General features: G+C 45.9%; 1 protein-coding gene across 1 annotated transcript in view; it reads left to right on the top strand.

Moving 5' to 3' along the window:
- VAT1L (vesicle amine transport 1 like) overlaps positions 1 to 7,538 on the top strand; it is a 97,673-nt gene extending 90,135 nt beyond the window's left edge. The window contains exons 8-9 of the mRNA XM_006122434.5: positions 837 to 920; positions 4,603 to 7,538. Of these exons, the coding sequence (XP_006122496.1) occupies positions 837 to 920; positions 4,603 to 4,701 (183 nt within the window). The 3' untranslated portion in view covers positions 4,702 to 7,538. The remainder of the gene's footprint in view (positions 1 to 836; positions 921 to 4,602) is intronic.
- Positions 7,539 to 25,938: the final 18,400 nt, after the last annotated feature.

A 25,938-nucleotide genomic window follows, 5' to 3' on the forward strand; every position in this document is an offset into this window, starting at 1 on the left:
CTGTGTCTGCAAAAACAACGAGGAGCTTTGTGGCAGTTTAAAGACTAACAGATGTAAGATGCTTCTGACAAAGTGGGTTTTACTCATGAAAGCTTATGCCCAAATATATCTGTTAGTCTTTAAGGTGCCACAGGACTCCTCAATGTTGATTATTTATATTACACTAGCATATAAAGTCCCTGATTAAGACCAGGATCACACTGTGTTATGTACTAGGCAAAAGAGAATCCATGTCACCAAGAATTTATAATCTAAATAGAGCTAGCCAGGAGCCTTTTCACAAAATATTTTTGTTAGGTTGTTTTTGTTGTATCAATTCATTGAAACTTTTTTACAGGAATGTACTGACTTTGATGAAACTTTTCTCAGAAGGGCCTTTCAGGTCCATGATAGAATTTCTGGTTAAAATCAGAGGGGACAGTCAGTGAGAGAAAAGGTCATTTCAGAATAGTTAATGGCCTACTGATTAGGCCACTTGCCTCAGCTGTAGAAGACCTGGCTTGAAATCCCTATTCTGTCAGAGTTGTGGAAGTGACTTTCTACCTCCTTCATGAGGGCCTTGAACATAGGGCTATTGGTTATTCTGGCAGAGATCTCTTTGGTTTTTAATGGCATTTGAAAGGTGTCTCTTATTGCAATGAAGGATAGGACCAATTTGTGTGTCAGAATGGGAAAAAGTTTCCTGGCTAATTCTAATCATTTTTGCTTTGAAGGGCAACTTGAAGCATCATGGAGAAAAGCATTTTCCATGCGGCACACTGTCTCTTGACAGTAAGAATTTAAAAATCTGATTTCTATATGCATCCTTGTAATGTAATACTTTTGTTTCCTTACAGGTGAAGGAGGCCATGCAAAGAATCCATGACCGGGGTAATATAGGAAAACTTATCCTGGATGTGGAGAAGGCACCCACTCCATTAGTGAGTGAAAAATACTGAGTATATGCCAACTGTCATCATACAAATTACAGTGTCAACAACTCTTAGAAAAGTCTCAGAGAGGTAGCCATGGTAGTCTGTAACTTTAAAAACAACAAGCAGTCTTTAGTCTCTAAGGTGCACAGGATAGCTCATTGTTAACAACTCTCAGAATTAGTTATTTTTCTTGTGGTTTTCTACCACGTACGTATCACCTAAATAGATATCTCCAGAACCAACAATCACAATCTTTAATTTGTACAGTAAGGTACTGTACAAGTTGTTGTTGTTGTGAACAAGATTTGCAGTAATACAACAATAGCAGTTCATGTCATAGGTAAAATGGGAATTGATTTCTCAAAATAGAAGTCATTATTGCTTCTGTAAAATCTTATTTGAATTTTTTTTTGATGGGGGAGGGGCAGGGGAAACCCAGTGCATCTATTTCTGCCTCTGGTGGAAAACAAATAGCTGTTCAATGTAATATTAGAATGCTATGTTAGTGGAGCTAATGCAGTGGATTGAAGCCAAACAGGCCAAATCAACTTATCTTTAGCCTATAAACACATGAGTGTACTCTCCTTAAAACCTGCATATCTGTAGAATTGCTATTCTGTAAAGCACATAATAGCTATTGCAATGCTGTATAAAGGACAGGATGTGTCTGACTAGAACCAGCTAGTGATTTCTTTAAACTCTGTTGAAAATGCTCAGTATGCTGCTGTTTTGCCTTTCAACCTCAATCAAATTGGAAAGATACAAAGTCATGCTTGTAAAATTTAATGTAATAATAATTGTACTTGTTACTCAACAGCACCTGGGACAGAATGGACATGATGGGTCTACTGAAACTAAATGTAGTGGTCAGACCGAGTCTAGCACATAAAGACACTGGGAGTGAAAGGTTACAAAGCATATTTAGTAGAGGGAAATCAGAAGGATCAAGCCTAGAGGTTGTCTGTTGATATTGGAAAGAGTAATCGAAAAAAAGCAGGAACAAATTAACTAGATAAATTAACTAATGGGCCTAAAATGCAGTTTGGATTCAGATCTGAAGTTCTCCCCATGTGGAGAGCTGAGATTTGGATGTAGGATTCCAGTTTGGCCTTCATTTACTCAAAGGCAGCAGGAAACCTGACTTAGAGGCTATTGGCTTCTCACACGTGGAAACCAGACAGTATTTGACACTAGACTAAGGACTAAACTGAGTCCTAAAACTGTAAAGCACAGCACGGCAATAAAGAGCTAGAAAAGAGGAGTCTCCAATACTGCATTAATACATATTAAGCCATCTATTTTCTTGGTAGTACACATGCCTGACTGCCATTAGTATCTGTGCAAGCTACAGACGTAGAAAATGAGAGGATATGTGCTCTATTTTTACCAATGCTGAAAGGAATTCATTCAAAAATAGGAGTAATTTCTTAAGATCACTTGTGTGTCTATTAAAATAAGGTTGTGTTTGTTTGTTTCATGTCCGTGGGGTTTCAACAGCTAGCAACAATCTAATAGAGCAGGTATAATTTTGGGCTGGACTCTTTTCCCCCCCCCCCCCCCCCCAGAGTTTAGTTTTTCATTGTGCTTATTTAGGGATCCCAAGCTGCAATATGAGCATTAGAGTATTTCATGATTTTGTTCTAATTCATAACAATAGAGCAATCCTATTGCAAACTCATTTGCTACTTGGAAGGTAAGCATTTACCTGCACCAGGATTTGATATCAGGAGAAGGATGAAGGGATCCAAATAAACCAAGGAACTTAAAAAAGAGAGAAATAAGTTAGTAACAATAATCCACTAATATATTCAGAGCACTAAGGGAAAAGTGCTTGTAACCATTTCCCCTGGAGTTACCTCTTTTTATTCTGCTTTTCAAAAAGTGGAAGAATACATTGTAAATCTGTCTTCTTTCCCCAAGAATGTTTCCAAATAAGCTGTTTGTTGTGAAACTAAAGAGTCAGATTCTTTATTGCAATAAGCCATTCCAAGGCATGCATTATTGACATATTGGGGCCCTCGTGCAATACGCCCCTCTGAGGCTGACCTCTGTAGCCCACTAATAAATGGAGGCCATGCAATGGAATCCACTCCATTGTGAATTATTGTAAACTATATGCAGAAAACCGAATCAAAGCTTGAAGATATTGTTTTCATTCCTTATTTCATTCATGTTTAGAAAATTCCTGTAAAGTTAAATGAGGATTTCGCTATGTCCTAATTAGGATAGTCTTAGCTAACAAGAAAATGCAATATCCATAGTCTATGCAGATGAATACAACAAGGATGTCTCATGGAATATGTAAAACTACTACAATTGTGTACAAATTGGAAAGATGCAGGGCAAGCATCTGTTTCATCTTTGCTATTTACACAACATTTAATAATCATCTCATCTGGAAAAAAGATGCTGTCTGTGCTCGTCTATGGATTAATATTTTGTGTGGTTATGTACAAACTGGAGATTATCCCTGCACTATTCCAGAGAAATCTAGCATTATTAAATCACTTTGTATTTGTGTGATGATAGTGTTGATTCCGTACATATTTGCCTTATGGCAGCAGGTATATGCACATTCACATAACCAGTGGTCCTTTAAAAAATTGCCTTATACAGGTCAGACTGCCCTTGTCCAGCACCCTCGGGACCTGAGAGCTGGAGTCAGTGGGGTACGCAGCCCGGGCCACCAAAGGGAGTGAGGATCCCGAACAACAGAGTTTGCCAGACGAAGGGAGGTCAAGGTTCCCTACCTGGCTGTAGGGCTCTGGTTCCGAGTGAGGCTGGGCTCCCTGTTTCCTGCCACTGCCTCCAGCCCCACACTGTGCCAGGCCTAGCCAGGGCTGTATTCCCCCATCATGCCAGCGCTGGACTGCACATCCAGCTGATTCCAGCCCTGGCTGAGGCTGAACTCCCTGCTGCCGGTCCCACCCAGGTCTGTGCTCCTGCACCGCACCAACCCCAACTGAGACTATGCTTCCCACTGTGAGAGCCCCAGCCGAGGCTGCGTTCCTGGCTGCTGGCTCTGCTACCTCCAGCCGTGGCTGGGTCTGCTCTCCTTGCTGCCAGTCCTGGCCAGGCCATTGCTCCCCACCTCTAGCCTAGCCTGGGCTGTGCTTCTGAACATGGCCAGCAGGGGCGCTCTGGGCCAACAATATGCATGGTCCTGCCGGACCAGAGTGTCCCGGATTTTAGAGGTTTAAGCTGTATTTGTACAAATCAAACAACCATTCTGTGGTTTCCCAAGACACTGTGTGTCCTTGAATATTTGTAGGACTAGACCAGATGCCGTCTATTCACACTCACCGAAGTATCTGCTGTGTGACAACTGATTCTGAAGGATTCATAAAATGGATGATGAATGCAAGTTGTGAACCTCCTACACATATTTCTTTCATATATGGGAGCCTTGATGTTGTTTTGTTGTCAATATACAAACCCAATTGCCACTATCATGCACAGCAGTCCTTGCTAAATAATTCAGCTGTGTAATCCTTTTGGAGAATTGTTTATGATTGTACACAGAAATTGTTGTACATCAGACCAATCTTTTTCACAGATATAATGTGCATTTTCAGTTTTTAACAATTTTCTTTTTTATTTTTCAACATTGCCTTATCAGGTGAGTTGAAGTAATAATGAGCTGAAGCAACACCATAAACATCCTGATTTCCTTCATATTTTTCTACAGATGGCCAATGACAGCACAGAGACAAGTGAAGCCGGAGAAGAGGAGGAGGACCATGAAGGGGACAATGAGAATAAAGAACGAATGCCATTCATCCAGTAACCCATAAGAATGGAGGGGCAGGGAAAATCCGAAAGATTGATCAAGTAGAAGGGAACAAGACTGGGAAATCTATTCTGTGCATCAGTGAACAAATGCTGTAGTACAGTGTGTGTTGTATTTGTCTGCAGCCAGCTGAGCTATAAGTTGTTGATCATTGTTGTTTTGAACTCAAGTGCCATTCCCATCCAGTGCAGTATTATGACATTCCATAGTGTGACGGCCAGTCTGTAGGAGTCCCTTTGATTTTCTTTTCCTATCTAAAAGCCTTATTAATGTACTGTGTAACTTTAGATGGGCATCTTTCCTCATGTGAATTTATTGCGTTACGTTTTTTTTCCCCTTAATTCTCTGCCATTGTTTAGTATGCTGCAGTAATTGGAGGGAGGTCTTTCAGTCTGTGGACTTTCAGTAAAGAAGGCCAAAACATAGCATTTCTTTGTGAACCACAAATAAGAAGCTACAAAGAAGACAAATTATATTTCCCTGGATTGTGCTATTCATCTCATAAATTCTAGCTTAAGTTTTTAAAAATACCTCATTTGTAAACCTAGATAATGTTCCAGAAGTCATTACTAGGTGGTTTTAATTAGTATTGTGTAACCACATTCGTCATCAGCACTACAAATTAAATGGAAATTGATCCATGGTGCCAAGTGCCACACTTACTTTTGGTCCCCCTATGTACCATTCCCTTTAAATTACTTGAAAGAAAAGCCAATGGACTACTTTTTCTGCCCAGTGATTCTTAACTATATGCAACTGTTACAAAATTTACTATTGATTCAACAACTCCTCCCAAGGTTTAATTTGAGTTAGGTGTGTCCAAAAGCTGAAGCAACCATATTTGTTGTATTATTTAATGGATGGCTAACAGTAGGTTCGTTGTTCAGCACATGGAATAGCACATGTTCAGCACATGTTTTGTTGGTTGAGTTTAGACTTCTGAAGTCACTAGTGAACTAAAAAGCTGAGTGACAGCCCAAATTCTTACAAAGATGAATCAGTTTGCTCACAACTTTTAGGCCTCAATTTCATCAGCACTTATGCGCACGAATAACTTTACATAGATGAGTAATCCCATGGAAGATCTGTTCCCTTGCATAAAGTATTCACATGCGGAAATGTATGCAAGATCAAGCCCTTAAGAATGTGTAGCATATCTACCTCCCAGTAATGAAAAGAAACACAAAACATGACACTGAAACAAATATGCTTGTCCCCATCTTCCACTTACCCAAGTTGCAGCTAGTCAATTCTCCCACCCAACCTTTTTTAAAAAAAACAAAACAAAACACTGCAACCACTCACAATAGAAGCAGTAAAGGAATGTTCCCAAGATGTCATATTCTGACAGCTTCCTCTTGAACTTAATGTCTTTCTCACAAAAGAAAACACTTCTTCAAAATGCCAAGTTATTTGATCTCCTAAACCTATCAGCATTAAGTAGTGATTGACATGAAAAATGGGTTTCTCCAGCTTTTCTTAATGTGATGGGAAAGATAGGTCTGGATGACTTTTGTATGTGGTTTTAGAAGATTGTCTTTCTGTCTTTCTTTCTGTCTCTTTCTCTTTCTTTCTTTCTGTTTAATTCAATGGTACCAGAGTATTAATGTCCATTTCTTTATTTTGCGCTCATGCAGTTGCTGCTATAATACCAGTTAATTATGGCAGAAAGTTCATTTTAAATGAGTTTGCCGTGGGTTGAAAAAAATTACAAATAATGAAAAAAGGCCAAATAGTTTATAGAGAAATATGCCACAAGTAAGCTACTGTTGAAATATGACACAGAATTTCAGGGGTGTTTTTATAGAATTTAATATGGAACTTCAGCAATTTGTATCTTGTCATGCCAATGTTTATCTAAATTATTAGTGCCACATTAGGCCCAAGTTTGCCATCAATATCAGACATGAATTCAGTGAGAATTCTGCATGAATTGAGACTGCTAAATTGGGCCTTTAAAGGAATCACCATTTATTTTTTGTCATAGATAAGATGACAACAGTACAAACAATGGTCGGTTATGTTTATTTAAAAGTTACTGTAGCAATTTTGTCCTGCAACCTAAAAAATAATTCATCAGTTTTCATTTGGCACTGAGCTGAGCAATATTGCTAGTAACCCTGAGCTGGCAGTAAAGTGGCATTCTCAAGACCTGTAGAGAATTAGGGAAAGCAGAGTAACAAACCAGTTCTTCTATTAATACCACAGTGTTGGTGGGGCTGCACTTAAAATAAAAGTTAATGTTCCCAGAGTATCAGTAGAAATAGTAGAGGACAATGATCAAAGGAAACCATTTTTCTTGTCCATTCTGGTTATTTTAATGAGGTAAAACCACTTCTGATGCAACTCATGCCAATTTAGGACCTGTTTCTGAGCTCCAAAATACCACCTTAAAGAAATTCTACTACTTCATTAGAAGCAGGATTGGACTGTGAGAGCAAAATTTGATCCACTAGCCCGAACAGTTTACAGAAACTTCACAAAAGGTGGCATCTCTTTTGGCTGGCCTGTTACAGGCTATTCAGAAGAAAATGATTGTAAGCTGTTTTTAGTGAACAAAACCTGCTCGTGGTCTAAACAAATATTTGCATTTACTACTTCCTAACACTGTGAGTTGCAACTTCTCTCTCAATAATTGATTGATTGGTTTGAAATAAATTATTTCTCAATTTTGCCTTAAGGAACTGTGAAACCTTCTCTTTAACTTAAGCCTGATTGAAGTGAACTGAAACATTGTTTAATTGTCTTGTTGCTTTAGAGCTTCTGTTATATTGTGCCTAAAAAGCAAATTATGTTTACATAAAAATATAAATAAAATATTACGCATAGCATTACTCTGGACTGGCCTCACTCATTCTAGTGTACTGTTCCTGTAAGATGGGTTAAGAAAAAAGAACATTTTTATTGCAAAATACACAGGGACCATTCATTAAAACCAGCTGAAAACAATGCCTTACAGAGCAGTAACAAGTGAGACATGAAATTTTCTCTGATATTACAAGGAATTTTTATTTTTAACAATCTATTCGAGAAAGGTCAGAATATCACAGCAGAATTTTCCTGCAGTGTTAGGGGGAGGAATCATTGGCTTTCAGAGCATGTAAACACCAACTTTCAGAATGTTCTCTCTCCGACTGCAATGAGATAAATCTGAACATGCACATTAACATCAGACACAATGTTTTTCCCTGAGAAAATAATATGATATTTTTAGCTAACAAGCTCAGATATTTTCCTTTCCTTCCTGATTTACACTCTGGAGCTCTTTTTAAGTCTGTCAACCTAACGTGTGTAAGTGAAAGAACCACGTACGTGGCTGTGATATAAAATAATTAGGAGGGGTGGTTGGAAGGGATGTCATGTAGCTCTGTCCCAGTATTGGATTGGGAGTAAGAACACCTGACTTTGATTCCCAGCTGTGCAGCTAACTTGCTATATGTCCTTGGCCAAATCACATAACTGCTCCCGTTCTCAGTTTCCTCATCTGACTCTGACATAGACAAATAGCTGATGTAGCACTAAGGGAGCCTTCCCATATACTGAAATGAACAGTGGGCTGGATTCTGCTTTCCGATAAATCTCAACCAGCTGTTTAGGCATGTAGGTTTAGATTTGCAATGGGACTCCCAATGGGAGTAGGGCACCAAGGAGATTTTGAAAAACTAAGTAGTCACCTTCCTGCATCTTTAAATGCCTTCATATGTTTAAAAAGCTGACAATTAAATCTTTAGCTTACATTTAAATCTAATGGGATTTAAAGGTGCCGAGCACCTCTCCAAAGCACTCAGCACCTTGCAGAATGGAAGCTCCCTGCTGCATACTCTACTCATCAGTCTGAGGACAGAGCATGCATTGAACATAATGAACTAAAACTATATTGTCACTTTTTAGATGTCCGTGTCCTGGATTGTACATGTGTAACTCAAGGGTATGTTTGTAGTAGATGCTTCCTTCACCTCACAAAGGTGTTGTAAGTATTAGCTGGTCCAATTAGCTTTGACAAAAAGGGCTATATAAGTGCTAATAATTATCATTATCCAGGGAGTTCCAAAGGATATGAAACCTCTTGCATCCAAGTGCTTATTGCAGATGTGTTGATTAGAATGTATAATCTTCTGAATACATTTTTATCAGTTCTGTGGATATGTCTTTGATTCATATCCTAAAGATGGGGTGTGCTTTTAATAACTGTGAAATACATGAAGTCATTAGCAGTTTTATATATATCCGTGTGTGTGTGTGTGTGTGTGTGTGTGTATGGCTGTGTCCACACTCAGGGGTTCTTTCGAAAAAAGTAGCCTTTTTTCGAAAGAACTTCCCCTGCGTCCAGACTCAAGCCGCGTTCTTTCGAAATTAAATCGAAAGAACGCGGCTTTTCTTTCGACGGCGGTAAACCTCGTTTCACGAGGAAGAACGCCTTTTTCGAGGGAGATCCGTCGAAAGAACGTGAGTCTGGACGGGGGGAGCCCTTTCTTTCAAAATTATTGGCCTCCAGGAACAAGCCCTGGTGGACAATCTGGGCCATGGGTTGCACGTCTGTGGTTCCTGGCTGCAGCCATTCCTTAAAGGGACAGGCGCACCCTCACAGACACTTGTTGCAGACAAGGAGCCAGAGCACACGGCGACCTTGCTGCAGATGTCACAGCCCCAAGAGCGTCCTGGCCCTTCCTCCGAGCCTTCTGGGGACCCAGCCAAGGGCTCCAAGCGCCGGGCACCATCCTGGTCCGGCGCAGAGATAAAGAGCCTGCTGGAGCTGTGGGGAGAGGAGGAGGCCTTACAGGCCCTCAAAAGCCGCCGGCAAAATGCCGAAATTTATGGCCGCATGGCTGAAGCCCTGGCCCAGAAGGGCCACTACCCCCGCACCCAGGACCAGGTGCGCTCCAAAGTGAAGGAGCTGCGGCAGGGCTACGCCAAAGCCAGGGAGGAGAGCTCCCGTTCTGGGGCAGCCCCCCACTACTGCCCCTACTACCCCGAGCTGGACCAGATCCTGGGTGGCAGTGCAGAAGCACGCACATCACGGCGGTTCGTGCAGTCCGGACTGGCAGACCCGGTGGTGGACGCTCCAGAGCGGGAGCTACAGCAGTCTGGAGACGGGGACATGGGCCCAGAGGAGGAGGACACCGAGGAGACGGTGACCCTCACCCTGGAGCCAGTCATCCAGACCTCTGAGGCCTCCCAGGCGTCATCTGGCACGGGAGAGGAAGCAGCAGGTGAGTACAGTGAGTTTGTGTCACACCCGGGGGGGGGGGAGGTAGGTGGGTGGGTGCACAGTGGGTGATGCACAAGGGAAACCTGTCATGCTCATGCTGATGCCCAGGTCTCTCTCTCTCTCTCACTCACTCACACACACACACACACACACACACACACACACACACACACACACACACAGTGTGACCTTCAGAATGTCTGATTCCCCTGTCTCAAGGAGAGGGCATGCCCTTTTGGACAGCTGTTGCACACATGACTGATTGTGATAGAAATGTAGCCGTGTTACTCTGATCTGAGGAAGTGCGTCTGGCCCTGGAAAGCTCATCCCCAAATAAACCATCCTGTTAGTATTGTAAGTGCTACAGAGTCCAGTTTATAGGACTGATTGTGTCTTCTTCTTTTCCTCCACAGCCGGACCAGCCGTGGAAGAGGGCCGCAGCACCCCAGCCCCACCTCCATCTCCATCTCCACCTCGGAGACATGGGAGCCGCAGACACAGGCGTGTCTACGCTGACATCCTCCGGCAGCACGTCGAGGCTGTGCAGGAGCAGAACGCCATCCTGCTACAGAGGGCGGAGGCAGAGGAGCGGTGGCATGATCGGCTCATGAAGGAGCTGGTCCTGCAGCGCACGGTGCTGTACGCCACCCTGAGGGAGGTCAGCGGCTTGCCTGCTGCTGTGCCTGGTCCTGCTCCTCCAGCACCCCATGACCCCACCCCACCAAACCCCCCTTCCACAACAGCAGCCCTTTCCCCCCTTGGACCTCCCTCTCCCCCAGCCCTCCCAGGTCCCCAGCCCCTCTCTCCCCCTGGCCCTCCTCTCCCCCAGGCTTCCACGTCCCAAGAGCCCCCCAGCAGCCAGCCAACCGACAGGTGCATCACCCGATCCCGTAGCCGGGGAGCACCCCAAACACGAGGCCCAGCCAGGAAAGGGAAATCTGCCAAGCCCCGTTCAACCTGATCCCCTTCCCCCCTCCAGGTTTCCAGGCCCCTTCCCCCCTCCAGGTTTCAATCACCCCCATCACCCCAGTTAAAGCACAAACAAAGGGTTAAAGGAACTGTTTGTTTATTGTATATAGTTTGGCAACAACAAAAATGAAGAAAATTTTTGTTATTTTGCCACATTGTTTGATTATATGTACAAAATTATAAATAAGTAAAGAGAACATTTTATTTTGAAACACACCCTGGTGTAAGTGATGTGTCCAAACTGGGTCAGGAGATGGGTTGTGGAGGTAAGCTTCTATTGGGGGCCAGGGCCCAGTCCCCAGGCAGAAGCCCCTCAGTGCACTCAGTGGCCTCCACTGGAGAATTGCTCCCGGAGGGCCTCCCGGATGCCAACTGCAGACCGGTGAGCCTGGCGGATGGCAGCTGTCCGGGGCTGGGCAAAGAGCCTCTCCTGGGCATCAGCAGCTCTCCCCCACCCTGGTAGGAAGGCCTCCTCTTTCCTCTCCATGAGGTTATGGAGGACGCAACACGTGGCCACCACCTCGGGGATGTTGGTCTCCCCCATGTCGAGGCGTGTGAGCAAGCACCGGAATCTGCCCTTTAAACGGCCAAACGCACATTCCACCTGGTTGCGAGCCCGGTTAAGGCGAGCATTAAACTGCTCCTTGCTCGCATCCAGCTGGCCGGTGTAGGGCTTCATCAGCCACGGCATCAGGGGATAGGCGGCATCAGCCACTATGCACACCGGCATGTGCACATCCCCAACCGCAAACTGGCGATGGGGGAAAAAAGTTCCTGCCTGAAGCCTCCGGTACAGGTACGAGTTCCTGAAGATGCGGGCATCGTGTGCCCGCCCTGACCACCCAACACAAATGTCCGAAAACTGTCCACGATGGTCGACCAGGGCCTGGAGGACCATAGAAAAGTAGCCCTTTCTGTTTATGAATTGGGCTGCTCGATGGGGCGGTGCACGGATGGCAATGTGTGTCCCATCGAGCGCTCCTCCGCAATTGGGGAAGCCGAGGGCAGCAAAGCCGGCCATGACGCTGTCCAGATCCGGTAGACAGATGAGCCTGTTGAGCAGCTCCGAATTGATGGCCCTCACCACCTGCAGAACGAGACAGACAACAAAGTGTTAGAAGGGGTGCCTTATGTCTTAGGAGGAGAACCCACCGCCCACCTTCCCTCTCAAACAAACAGCCCGGGAATCCCCTCCTCAGAACCCGCCCCCCCCCCACAATTCAGGGTGAGTGGAGGAGCTCCCTCCCACTCCCACTCCCACTCCACTTGGCCCTTCCTGATAGTCTCCCTTCCTCCCACCCCAAACTGTGACTGTCCCCAGACAATGACTTACCTCCATCAAGACGGCCCCAACAGTAGATCTCCCCACTCCAAATTGGTGTCCCACGGAGCGGTAGCTGTCGGGGGTTGCCAGCTTCCAGAGGGCAATGGCGACCCTCTTTTCCAGGGGGATGGCGGGCCGCAGGTGGGTGTCTTGCCGTTGCAGAGCAGGGGCGAGCCAGGTACACAGCTCCTGGAAAGTGGTCTTTCTCATGCGGAAGTTCCGTAGCCAGTCTTGGTCATCCCAGATCTCCATCACGAGCCGGTCCCACCAGTCAGAGCTGGTGTCAAACCTCCAAACACGCCTGTCAACGAAAAAGTTCGGAGGCAAGGGCAGTGTGGCTGCCGGACGGGGGAACCCCTCGTCCCTCTGGTCTGGGTCCAGCTCGGGAAGGAGCCTCATGATTGTCTCACGAAGATGCAGCAACAGCTGCAGTATGGTGGTGTGGGGCCCTCGCCTGCCCAGGGGCAGCTCTGGCTCCATGCCACAAATAAGGGTCTGCAAGCAGAAAAACCTCACAAGAAAAAAGCTGCTGGGGTGTCCCAGGAAGCTGAGCACTCCAAAGCAGCACTGCGATGCCTTGCCAAATTCCTCAAGGGACAGCAAAGGCAGCTGCAGCAGCAGAGCAACGGGTGTTCAGGAGTGTCCCTCTCACCACGCGTCTCTGCAAAGGGCAGGCAGGCAGCACCTGGAAGGAAATGCTGCCCCCATGCCCTGGCAGAAGCAGTTCCGGGTGGCTTTCAATTTCGAAAGAGCGTCCGGCAGTCTGGACGCTCTTTTTCGAAATAGCGGATCGATCTTTCGATCCGCGCATTGTAGTCTAGACGCGCTCTTTCGAAAGAGCCTCTTTCAAAAGATGCTTTCGAAAGAGGCTCTTTCGAAAGAAGCCTGAAGTCTAGACACACCCTATGTGTGTAAAAATGACTTTATACATGAGCTATATCCTCTCAGCACACCCATTAAGTTATTTTTAAAGTGATATTTTTGATTCAGTAGCTCCATCAGAAGTTTCTTATGTGAATTTCCAGTTCTCCAATGACTTCTTTCCTAAGATACCCATTTTAACAAGCTCACTTTCTCAGAACCATTACTTCTTTCTCCCACCTTTTTTTAAACCAAAAGTTTCCATGGCTAATCCAAATGACTTGACATTTCAGAATAAATTTCTTACTGAAGGATTGTATGAAGTAAGGCATCCATAATCTACTGAGTTGCTTTAAATGAACTTGCTTGAACTAATGACTGCCTGGCATTTTCAGCTGGTTGCTTTAGATTTCAGATAATACTGAAACCTGTCTGTACTGTGTCATGATACCTATGGCAAATGATGTTTGACTGCCAGTGTTATATAGACAGGATTTATAGATCCCTTACTCGGGTTTTTCATCAGGCTTTTGTCTGGGAAAAAAAAGTACTCAGGTTCCAACCCTAACAGCTCTTTTGAATTCTTGCTCAGCTATCAGCACAGCCACAAGTCATGTCTATAAATCAAGGAAAAAAACCTGTGAGACTATCTAGTTGATCTCCATGCCAATATAGGATTGTTTCCTACACGCCTTGGTGTTCTGTTCAGTCATTGGTGAACAGTGAATAATAACTTATCTAAAACTTAGGTTTTATAAAATATCGACTCGTGCTGCTCAGGTATAAAGGTATTCTAAAGATCCAAAGTGAACATTCTCTGATCAAACAACAGACTTAAGCTTACAGAGCATCACAGCAGAAAAGTTTTGTCAACTCTTCTGAAAAAATAATTCCATTGATAAGGCATGTAAGTAACCAGCAAAGGAATTGGATGGGAAACGAAGGAGCCAGTGCAAAGGCAGTGACTGGCATAAGTAAATGTAATCAGGGAGAGAAGGCAGCCTTAGGAAAAGAAATGAGAGATGCAGCAATTATATGTGGTGATGAAACACACCCATCTAATGATCACTTCAGCGGAATATGAAAAGGCTAAGGTGCATAGTGCCTATTTCAGAGACAGCTAACATTGTCCCCAGGAACAAGGGGAAACAGAAAAGAAGGAATTCCGTTTCCTCTCTTCCTCATACAGAATAGATAGATCATCTGACTCCATTCATACACAACTTCACCTACTTTCTCCAAAGCTTTAATTACAGCAGTTGGGAGGTTTTTCTGGGGCGATTACTAATATCTAGTCATACATAGAAGAGTTCTGCCATAGGCAAAACTCATGTTGACATTGAAGGGAGTGAACTATGCATACTGTGAAGGCAAAAGAGCAGCAATTATGAGACACAGCACTGAATTAATCCATGTTGGCAAATTACACTTCTCTTTTGGTTTTGGCTTTCTGTATTTAAAAAAAAATCATCATTCTAAATTATTTGCCATACAATTTTTGCTGAATAGCTTTGGTCTGTTGATTGTGTGTCCGTAGTTTTCTGTATTTCCTCGTCAAACTTTCAGCTGTCTTAGTTTTGACTGGACATGTATGTCACATGATTTGACTGGACATGTAGATCACATGATTTTTTCCATGCCCTAAATGTATTTGTGTTAAAAGCATGTGTATGCTCATGCTTATTAATTCAAATTTTATTTTTCATAATGCTTCTTCCACCTTGGTTTAAAATTCTCCATTTTCATTAAGAGTTCTACTAGCAAACTCATTTTCTAGACTTTTCCTAGAAATTAAACACCAAGAACTCATGAAGGCATTCTAAGCGAATTCCTTTTAAAAAAAATGCATGGATATCTGCAGATTTCTTTTTCAGTATGGCTATGTCTATACTGGGAAATTATTTCAAAATAACTATTTTGAAATATCACATTCACACCACCAGGCACCATTGAAGTAGTGCAGAATTATATTGAAATAGCGCGTCCACATTCATTGGAGCCTGAATCGCATTTAAAGCCCCCTGGAAGCACTCCAGCAGGGCATCAGGAGAGCGGTCACTTCCTGTAGCTTCTGCCTGAGGCTATCTCAGACTTGTGCTTAAAGAGGCTCCTCTCCGCAGTCGCATCTCCCCTCCTCTTCTGCACTGCCTGCTCCCTCGAGGGACCCCAAACTCATGCCATGTGCTCTGGTTGCCCTTTTGGATGCCACAGCACTCTCATCATGGAGCTGGAGCTAATGCAGAACCATCACCGGCTCTTGGGCTTCCTGCTGCACCTCATTGCTCAGTTCATGAAGACTGTCCACAGGAGGAGGATGACAGCATGGCGTGGGGGACCTCCTCAATCAGACCCTGGCCTTCCTCATGCACCATGTTCCCTTGCATCCTCCCCTGCACACTGTGCACAGCCACTTCCAGTGGCAGGAGACAAGTTCTGACGGGGGGACCACATTGTCATGCAGCGGTGGGACGTCCAGCAGTGGCTCCAGAACTTCTGCATGTGGAAGGATGCCTTCCTGGAGCTTTGCGAGTGGCTAGCTCCTGTCTTCTGGTGACAGGCCACGCACATGAAACCCACCATCCCTTTCCCAGAAGCATGTCGCCATCACATTTTGGAAGCTCGCCTCAGAGGACAACTACCGCTCTGTCAGGAACCAGTTCGGCATGGGGAGATCAGTCAGGGCCGTGTTCATGTAGGTTCGACTACTTTACTAGGAGGATGGTGAAGCACTGGAATGGGTTCCTAGGGAAGTGGCAGAATCTCCATCCTTAGAGGTTTTTCAGTCCCAGCTTGACAAAGCCCTGGCTGGGATCGTTTACTTGGGATTGATCCTGCTTTGGGAAATGGGTTGGACTTGGTGACCTCCTGAGGGTTCTTGCAGCTCTGTGATTCTATGTTTCTATGATTCTATAGGTGGTCAAGGACATCAACACCATCCTGCTGCAGAGGGTCATCACTCTGGGCAGCATCAACCCCATCATCGCTGGCTTGGCCTCCACAGGCTTCTCCAACTGCGGAGAAGGCCATTGATGGCACCCACATCACCATCGTGGCCCCAACCACCATGCCTCAGACTTCATAGAAAGGGGTATTTTTCCATGCTCCTGCAGGCCATCATGGATCACTAGGGATGACTCACAGACGTTTACACCAGGTGCTCAGGGAAGGCACACGATGCTCGTGTCTTCCAGAACTCAAGCCTCTTCCACAGGATACACGCCAGCACTATGTTTCCTGAACACACCATCTGAGCTGGGAGGTGGACATGCCCATGTGCGTCATGGATGACACAGCTTACACCTTTCTCCCCTGGCTTATGAAGCCCTACATTGGCAGCCTGGACCCCACCGAAGAGATCTTCAACGCCAGGCTAAGCAGGTGCCGCATGGTTGTGGAAGCTGCCTTTGGCCACCTCAAGGGGAGATTCCGGAATCTCCTTACCTGCCTTAACCTTGGCAACTGGAATATCCCCCAGGTGGCAGAGACCTGCTGTGTGCTCCACAACCTTTGTGAGAACAAGGAGGAGACTTTCCTGCCAGTGGTGGGGGAGAGGCAGAGCTGCTGGTCAGGGCTTTTGAGCAGCAGGGCACTGCTGTCATTTGGTGAGCCCACTGGGGGCTGTGCTCATCCAGGAGACCTTGAGGGAGAGATTCAGTCATAGATGCCTGAGAGACTGCCAGGCCTCCCCACAAGAGGCCTCTGCATTCCCCCTCTATGCCTTTCCTCCCACACATCTCCCTTCCCCTGCCCTCCCTTCCCACCTTCCCCTCTCTTCTCTGCAGACCAAATAATAAAGCTTTTTGTTTGGAAAAACAACTCTGATATTTTTATTTGGGAGACTATACAACAGGGGAGGGACTGGGGAAAGAACCTGGAGGGGAGAGGGAGGAGGGGGCAGAGGGGATCAGGGATGGAGCTGGGCTTGGCACCTGCCTTGGGTACCTCATGAGATTCTGGCTACCTGGGAGTCCCCTGGGGAGCTAGGAGGAGGAGGTGTGGGTGAGTGCTGGGATGGGGGGGGCAGTTATGGGGAGTTGGGCAGGAGTAGGGTGGTGGGCAGGGAGTTGCAGAGGGCGGGTATGGGGAAGCAGCTGGTGGACCACTCCATAAGTGCAACCATGCACTCCATGACCAGTGTTAAAGAGGAGCATATGGCCTTGTGCTAGTGCAGCAGCTGTTCCCACATCATTCTCCTCAGCTCTCAGTCAGCCCAGCTCTCCTCACAGTCCTCGCTGAAGTTGCAGATGAGGGAATGGAGGCAGTCAAGATGTGTCCTCACGGGGTCACCTCCACCTGCAGCTCTCACAAGGTTGGGAAGCTCTCACAAGATGGCATGGGAGGTAGTGGAGACACAATGCTCACATGAGAAGTAAAGTGGCAAAGGCAGTCATCCCAGGAGCCACTGCATGAAGGCTATCCCTAATCTCTGAGCCAACACTGAAGGTCTTGATTCAGTTGATGGCAAGGTGCTTTGAACAAGGCCATCTGTTGCCTAAACAGTGTAACTTCTATCCCTGCCCTCTGGAGGAGGGAGGAAGAGTGTGGGGGGAGGTGTGAGAGTGGCAGAGGTCATTTTCCTCTCCCTCTCCCCAGCAGGTTACCATGCAGGGGATTGGTGTCCTCCACATCACCGCACTTGAACATGAACAGATGCTGCCCGAGTGTTGGCATGAGCCTGGCACTGCTGTGTGTTTCCAAGACCCCATCCTACTTCATGGTGGCTTGTTGCAAGGAAGGTGTCCCAGCACAAAGGCCGTAGTAAGGCAAGCCTGTGCTGGAACCTTGCAAGAAGGAGCGAGGGGCTCTTGTTTGAGATCCTCATGGATCTGAGTTGCTCCTGATTGACTCTCCATGTGCACCCATATGCACAGGCTGTTGTGTGATCCCCAGACCAAGAAGGCTGAGCAAGGAGCTCACACAACCCCTTGCCACCCATCGCTTGCCCCATGTGTGTATGGGGAAAGTGCTAGAACTCACCTGAATTGCCTTCTCCAGGTTTGTCCAAGCCTTGGAGCCATCCTGGGAGTGGGTGACCACTACAGGCTAATGATGACCTCTTGGCTGGCCTGCTCCTCCTCCTCTTCCTCCTCACTGTCATTGCCCTCCTCCACAACCCGGTCCTCGTGGAGGCTGATGACGGGCATGTCCTGGCCAGAGCCAACTCCGGAGGGATGGAGGTGACTTGCCCCCCTCTCAGGATGACTCATAGTAGCAACAGGTCTGTGGTGCCACCCCAGAGCGAGAACTTGGCTCCCTGGCCTTCACGTAGGACTGCCGCAGTCCTTTAATTTTCATCTGCATCAGGTCCAGGGTATGGCTGTGCCATCCAGCCACACACATTAGCATTGCACCATCTGGTGCAGAGATCCTAGAGATTTGACTCCTTGCCCCAGACCTCGATGAGATCCAGGATCTCTTTACCAGTCTGGGCCAGTGCTCTCTTTTGCCTCTGGCCAGGGGCTTCCGAGGTGGCTACAGGAGTGCTGGCAGCCATGGGGGGCTCAGAGCAAGCTGCTGTGGGGCACAGGGCTAGCAGGCCTCACGTTGTACCACAAACCTTTGTCCTTCTGCCTGCAGCTTTAAAGCCTGCAGGACAATGGGAGCAGTGGAGTTGTCAGGGGTGTGACCCAGAGTGGCCACAAGGGTAGCTGTGAGAGGCCTCTGGGGGCCAATTATTTTGAAATAACAGCAGCTGAGTGTCCACACTAACACTATTTCGAAATAACAATTTCAAAATAAGTGTTAGTCCTCATGACAAGCAGGAGTTGTTATTTCAAAGTAAGAAGCCCGTTATTTCAAAATTATTTCAAAATAACAGGCTTGCTGTGTGGTCGCGCACCGTGTAATTTCGAAATAACTCCCCAGCGTAGACATGCCCTATAACAGCTCTGACTGTTCAACTTAACTCTTAACGCTTGTTTTGTTCTGCAGTAGAAATAATCCGCTGGGAGTATATGCGTTTGATTTTATATCTCATTTAATATGTGCAAAAAAGCTTTGGAAAGGAGAATAATCACAGGCTTGTAATGTCAGCATTCTATACATTTTATCATAGTATGATGTGTGGGTGGAGTAGTAGAATATTTTAATGAATGAGCAATCTGTTGGTGGTCTGAAATCTGTTGATTATATAGTATAAGTTTATGTATGGGTATACAGACCTTCCAATTAAAGTGTAGTGTGTGGTAACTAACATATGTAGTGTGTTTTGTAGTGAATTTATACACAACAGCAAAAGACAAAATGAAACTGCCTATACCAAACCATCATCAGGAAATGTTCCATGAGAAACATGGAATAATCTACAAGAGGAGGTATCCCACATCTTATTCCAAAGAGCATGAAAAATAATTCTGAAGATAGAAGTAGCCTCAGGAGTCCACACTGTGAATTTTCAAATCTTGTACAGCATAAAGCAATGAAAGGTTCCAATGTTCATTCATGAATATGGCATTTATTCAAAGGTGAGTAGCACACTTCACTCTCTTTTAGTGCACTGGTGCAGTCAGCTGTATCTTGGAGAAATTTCCTATAGCTATCTCTAAGGAAAGTGCACAGGGATCAGAAGTGGTCTGAACTTTGTTCTGTGAAGACCCCACCAATATTCTTGATGGAAAATAAGTCTAGCGGGCTTGTCAAATTCATACCGGGATGCCTTAGCATCTGGAAATAGGCCTTGAAGTTCTCTTCTTGAGTGCATGGAGGAAGAAAATGGCTGAATAATGTTCCCTTTGATGTCTAATCAAAGCAGTAAAGCTATTTTTGATTAATTTCAGTCACACGGGGCTTGTTCCAAAACACATTAAAGTCATTGGAAGAATTTCTGTTGACTTCAGTAGGCTCTGGATAAATCCCATAATCCAAAAGCACACATGCCAACTGTGAAGGCAAGCACATCAAATTTCTGCTCTCTGATTTCCAGCCTTAAAAAGCAACACAACGATCAGTCCATTGCTGATTGTGGGGCTAAGAGGAGGCCAAAACCGAGCAGCCTTAGCCGTTTGTAAACTCTTTGTGATTAGCAGGAAAGCTCTGGCTCTTGGAGGCTTTCCTGCTGGCCCTCTGTATTCAATTAGCTTATCCTGTAATGCACAAGATCTGCTACACTGCTAACAGAATTGCAGGAGTTTATTTGTTACATGAAGCCAAAGGAAATACAAAATCCATCTTGCAGTACCTAAAATGGATGGAATTGTGTTAATATTTTCCGCCCTAAAATCCTCGTCTTTTGAGTTTAGCGATTATTTCTGGTTGCAGTCCCAAGGGTAGAGTCTCCTGGTTATTGACATAATTGTCAGCATATATCCCGTATAAAACATTTCCAGTTCCTAGGCAATAAATGGGATATTTCTTCCACTGGCAGCCTGTTAGTCCCACAGCATGAGCCAGCCTTATCCCTGGTGTTAACACCCTTTTCACAAAGACACAATCATCCAACTGTAATTGACATCTGCCTCCCCATTATTCAAACAAGACATCTTTATTCCAAGACATTTTTAATATCCTGGCTGACATCCCTCCGCAAATGTTTTCCTTTGAGTGATCAGGTTATGTGAATGCGACTTTTACCTTCTTATTCTGAGTTGTCATGTTGATTGATCCCATCTGATGATCTTAACTAAGCCGTGCTCTTCATGTTTACCCTACGGTATCTCTCTCAATTTACTTCTACCAAAAAGGGTGCCGTTATCTGCATGCTGACTGGACCCCTGCCAATTGCAACACTGCGCCTGGTGCCTCCCCACTAGAAGTTGTTCTGAACCCGATTAAGAGAAAAACACAGACAATTAAGAGGTGAGAAGGTGTGAGGTAGGAGAAAAGATTATATTAACTATCTTCAGAGGGGGAGCTGAGTTAGTCTGTAACAGGAAAAACTTAAAAAACAACAAATGGTCTGGTAGCACTTTAAAGACTAACAAAATATGTAGATGGTATCATGAGCTTTTGTGGTCACAGCCCACGAAAGCTCATGATACCATCTACATATTTTGTTAGTCTTTAAAGTGCTACCAGACTATTTGTTGTATATGAACTATGTGCATCCTGCCCCAGCAACATCTGAGCAGTGGCGCTGTTTTCCTGTCATTTGCTGAATTGTTTCATAAACATTGCCATTATTCATTGAATGAATTATTTGATGAATAAGTGTTTGCAGCATGCACCCACCTCTGCTAAGGAGGGATATCATGCTCTGTGGGTATTTGGAGAAAAGAAACCCTAAGGATAGAGAAGAATTCTTTTGGATGCTGGGAATTAAAGCCACACATCTCTTTCTCCACTGGTCTTGGGTGTCGATCAAAGAGTAAAACCACTAAAAGAAGGGAGCTGTTCTTTACACCATTTCTTTCCCCCATGGCTCTTGCACACACATACACACACCCCTTCCCAGTTGTCCTCTGCAAGGAATCCAGGAGCCTGCCTCGCCAGTTTTGTCTACTCACTTCTCTTAGGCTGACTTCCTTCCCCATGCCTGGGTAGCCTGTTGCCATTTCATGTCTCTGGGTTGGATTCTGCCAGGAAAAGTAGGGAGAAGTATAAAACTCAAGGCTGTGCCTCCCACCATTTCTGCTGTCGGGTGTGCTCCAAACTTTCCCAATCCTTTTCTGCAGCAGGGCTACCAGAAAGGATTCTTCATCCACAGCTAGATTGACCTTAACCGGGATGCCCCCAGAAAGCACTGTGAAGATTCTGATCAAATATCTGGATCCAATAGCTGGGGTTGTCCCATGGGTTTCCAGGGAGGGTGGCAAGCCTCGCTGTTTGAGAATAGCAAGCGCACGATGTTTAAGGGGAATGTGAATCCTGTGAACGAAACCAGCCAGTGCTCAATCCTGAAAACCAAACGCAGCAGGGGGATGAATGGAGGCTGCAGGGCAATTCACTGAACAGGCTTTGGTTTGGCTGTCTCGCCTTCAATCTCTGCCAGCCTGTTCTGCTCCAGTGCAGCCTCTGAGCTGTTCTGTCCTCACCTCCTTCACAGCAGCGGAAGAGAACTGACTCCCTGCATCTCTGGGCAGAGCTGCTCAGCTCTGGCAGTGGAGTTTAACTCTTTCTCCATCCGTCTCATTCCCCACCCCAAAAAGGAGCAGCATTTCCAAGAAGCAGCAGGACATTCCATCGGCAGGGCAGAGAGGCAAAACGAGATGTCGGTAACCACCCAGTAATACTCCAGGGGCCCATTCTGGCAAAGCCTCAGTAAATGGACCTCATGCCGGAGATCTCCAAAGGGGCACCGGGAAATGGTGCATAACACTAGTGGCGCTGCTGCAGCCCCCTAACTTTTAGAGCAGCTGTGAGCACTTGGCTGCTACTCCACCCTGGACATTGGGGTTTGACAGGTGGGTCTGTGGCCTCCCTCCCCTACTTAGCTATGGGCTGAGTCCAACCTGAGTACTGTTCTGTGCTGCATAAGACCTGGGAATCCTTCTCCAGGTCCCTTCCTGGCTCAGGCACACTTTAAAGAGAGAGGAATAAGATTTTAGCCTTCATGGTTGCAGAAAAATCTGATAAACCTGAAGAGCTTCAAAACCGATGGCAAAGAAAAAGAGTTCAGTTAAAAATCTCATCATTTTTGACCCAGCCTCGAGGTTTTTTGGGAGCAGTGGGGACTGACTTCTTATTTATCAACATCTGAGGTGAGCAACGCTGCCACCGTCTAACAGGGTTGCAGAGCACAAGCCAAGCTTCAAGGGATTAAATGGCAGAGAACAGATACTGCAGGATCCAGCTTGCCATGCATACAAAAGAGGGGGAGGACAAGGAAGAGTCTGAGGGGAACTGCGGTCCACAGCTGAGCGGCAAAGAGGGTGATTTTCCCTTCAGTTGTTATCCGCCAGGGGTCCAGGTACCCCAAGCAGGTTTCAGGGGGTTCACCAGTCAGGGCTGATGTTAAACTTGCTGGGGCTCAGGTCAGAAAGCCATAGCTCCGCTACATAAGGCTGAAGCCTAGGGATTCAAGGCTTGCCACCTGGGGCTGAATCCAAAGCCTGAGCAGCTTAGCTTCACAGGGCCCTGGGTATCTTCGCTGCTTTGATACCCACTCGTGCTGACCCTAGTTTTTTGTGCAGAAAAACAGCTCTGTTGTGACACAGAAGGGCTGTGGAGTTTTTATAGAATATTAGGGAAGGAGACCTCAGAAAAAGGTTGAGCCCCCGTCCTCCTGCACCCTGGAAAAGGAAGGGAGCTATGTTTGCAACCTGTTTGCAACCTGGAAGTGGGAAGGCCTCGACCTGGATACAATTCACCTTTGCTTTGGGAACTTGTGGTGCCGCGGAAGCTGGAGCTTTCAGACCATACCGTGAGGCTGAAGAAATTGGGCTGGAAAAAAGTAATGAGTCAAGAAGCTCGTGAGGCTGTTGCAGCCCCCGGTTGGGGAGCAAGGGCTCAGCCCTGTCAGGCGATAAATCTGCTCTGAGAGCTGTGCCACTGCGAGCATTCATCATGCACACGACCTCCTGCTCCACACCATTCCCTGTTGTGACGTCAGGCAAGCTCTCACATTCCTGCTGCTTGTGCTTTGCAGCAATCAGCCAGCCCCGGCTGGCCTACAACCCTGTCACAAGCTGTGTGCATGTTGTCTGAAGCCCACTGAATAGCTGTGAGGTGACTAGACAACTCCACTCCTTCCCTTGAAGAACAGGCAATACCTTGTTAACCCCCCTTTGGAAGCAAGGAGCAGACAGGCCTTATGTACCTGCCACAATACAGGCGGCATGCTATGAACAGAAGCTCTGCCAGAGACCCAGAATTCTAGAGATTCCAGTCAGTGAGGGCACTTCTTTTGAACCGAACCCCAAGGAGAATGGATGGTAAGTGATGTGTTTTTCCTTCTCTTTCCCACCAGGGCCAGTTTGCTTTGGCAGATTAGTTCTCTGTTATTTCACTCTCATTGCTGTTTTTTCCCCTCCAGGGCCTGCACTTCACATACGGGTTTGGCACTGAGTTGCTCATGACTCGCCTCAGTGACCTTATTGTCCTCCATGTAAAAGGTTGTGTTTCCTTCCACGGTGCATTCTGATTCCAGCCTTGTGTTCCATTTTAGAAGGGATCAGTGAGGCGAAGAGACTTGCCCAGTGCCACACAGTGAGTCAGTAGCACAGATGGGAATAGACTCAAGACTTCCTTGTTCCCTCCAGGACATTCCCGAGAAGGCCACAGCTGACCTTTGAATTTTGCCTTTTTGGTAATTGGGAGGTATTGCTGGAAGCTGTGCTGTGAGGTGAATGCTGCGCTCAAAGTCTGTAAGTTGCATCTGGAAAGCAAAGACTGAAACGTGAGCCTAAACTTAGTTTAGAAACAATAGACTTAAATTATTTACTTACTTGTGTTGAATTGCCTGGCTCACTGATTACTTTGGCCTTTATTGGGAGCTGCCCATGGGAGCTTCTGGAAGGGAGAGGCTCTGCTTAGGCCTGATGGGGGAGGCAGGGCTGTCTCCTCCTTCTGGGCAGCCTGAGTCTCTCTCACTTCCTCCTTCCCCGGTTTCTGGGGAAATTCCACACGGAACCCACCAGTCAGCTGGGGACTCCCCAGCTGATCCCGGTTCCACTGAAATGCCACGCAGAGCCCAGGATCTGGTCCCAGGCTCTGCGTGACATTTCAACTTGGCAGAGCAACATGGAGCCGGGGGTCAGTGGAGGACTCTGAGTCCCCCACTGACCCTGCGCTCCATGAGGGCACTTCCACTTTGAAATGCACAAGAGCCCCTGCTGGGGATTCTTGTACATTTCAAAGCTGGCACCGCAACCCAGCGGGGCTCTTGTACATTTCAAAGGAGGAATGCGGATGTGCCTATCAACTAGTCGATGGATATTGCATCGACTACTCAACTAGTAATTAACAGATATTTAACATCCTTAGTCGGGACTTGATGAGCTTTCTTCCTGTTCTAGTATTCTATGATTCTATCTGCTATTATATTTTGCTGCTTTGGACTTAATCTGTAGCAAGAGAGATTTAGATTAGATCTGAGAAAAAACTTTCTATAAGGGGAGTGAAGTACTGTAACAGGCTTCCATGGAAAGCTATGAAATCCCCATACCTGGAGATGTTTTTAAAACAACTGCTTTTCAGGGATGGTTTCAGTATACTTGCTCCTCAGGCTATGTCTACATGACAGAGGGTTTTTTTGGTAAAACAGCCATTTTTCTGAAAAAACTTCACTTACGTCCACTTTGCAATCATGTCCTTTCGGGAAAAAAAATTGAAAGAACAGAGGGGTGTTTCCAACATTGGTAAACCTCTTTCTACGAGGAAGAAGACTTTTTTCTGAAAGAGCTCTTTCAGAAAAAGGTGTGTTTAAACGGGGAACAGAGAGTTCTTTTGCAAGAAGAGGAAAAAGGAAAAAGCACAGGTGCCCTGACAGGCACTCCATCCATTGTAATCACAGCTTAAATGCGAGATAGCGTACACACTGAATGGATGCTATCTTTCAAAAAAGCAGATTGCTTTTTCCGTGCACTTTGGCAGAGTGGACACTCTCTTTTGGAAGAAGTTTTTTCAGAAGTTCTCTTCCAGAAAAGTTTCTTCTGAAAGAAGCCTGCAGTCTAGATGTAGCCTCAGTCTAGGGAGCTGGACTAGGTGACTTCTCAAGGTTCTTCTAGATGGTGCTGCATTACATTGGCTTTACATATTCACACAGTTCACTTGAAGGACGCGGGTATTATTTCAGCTCTGTCTCAGCTGCAGCGCTTGTGATGCTGGCATTGTGGCTTTACTTTAATAACATAATATTTAATATGACTCATGTGGGGATAGTTGGGCTTCCTTCTAGCTCACCATTCCATCATTGAATAATGTCGTTTCACAGTGTGCTATTTATTGGCCCAACACAGCCAACACAGACCTCATAAAAAGTTAATAATTATTATTA

The sequence above is a fragment of the Pelodiscus sinensis genome, chromosome 12 (assembly GCF_052426305.1).
Source record: "Pelodiscus sinensis isolate ZL-2025 chromosome 12, ASM5242630v1, whole genome shotgun sequence".
Classification (NCBI taxonomy): domain Eukaryota; kingdom Metazoa; phylum Chordata; order Testudines; family Trionychidae; genus Pelodiscus; species Pelodiscus sinensis.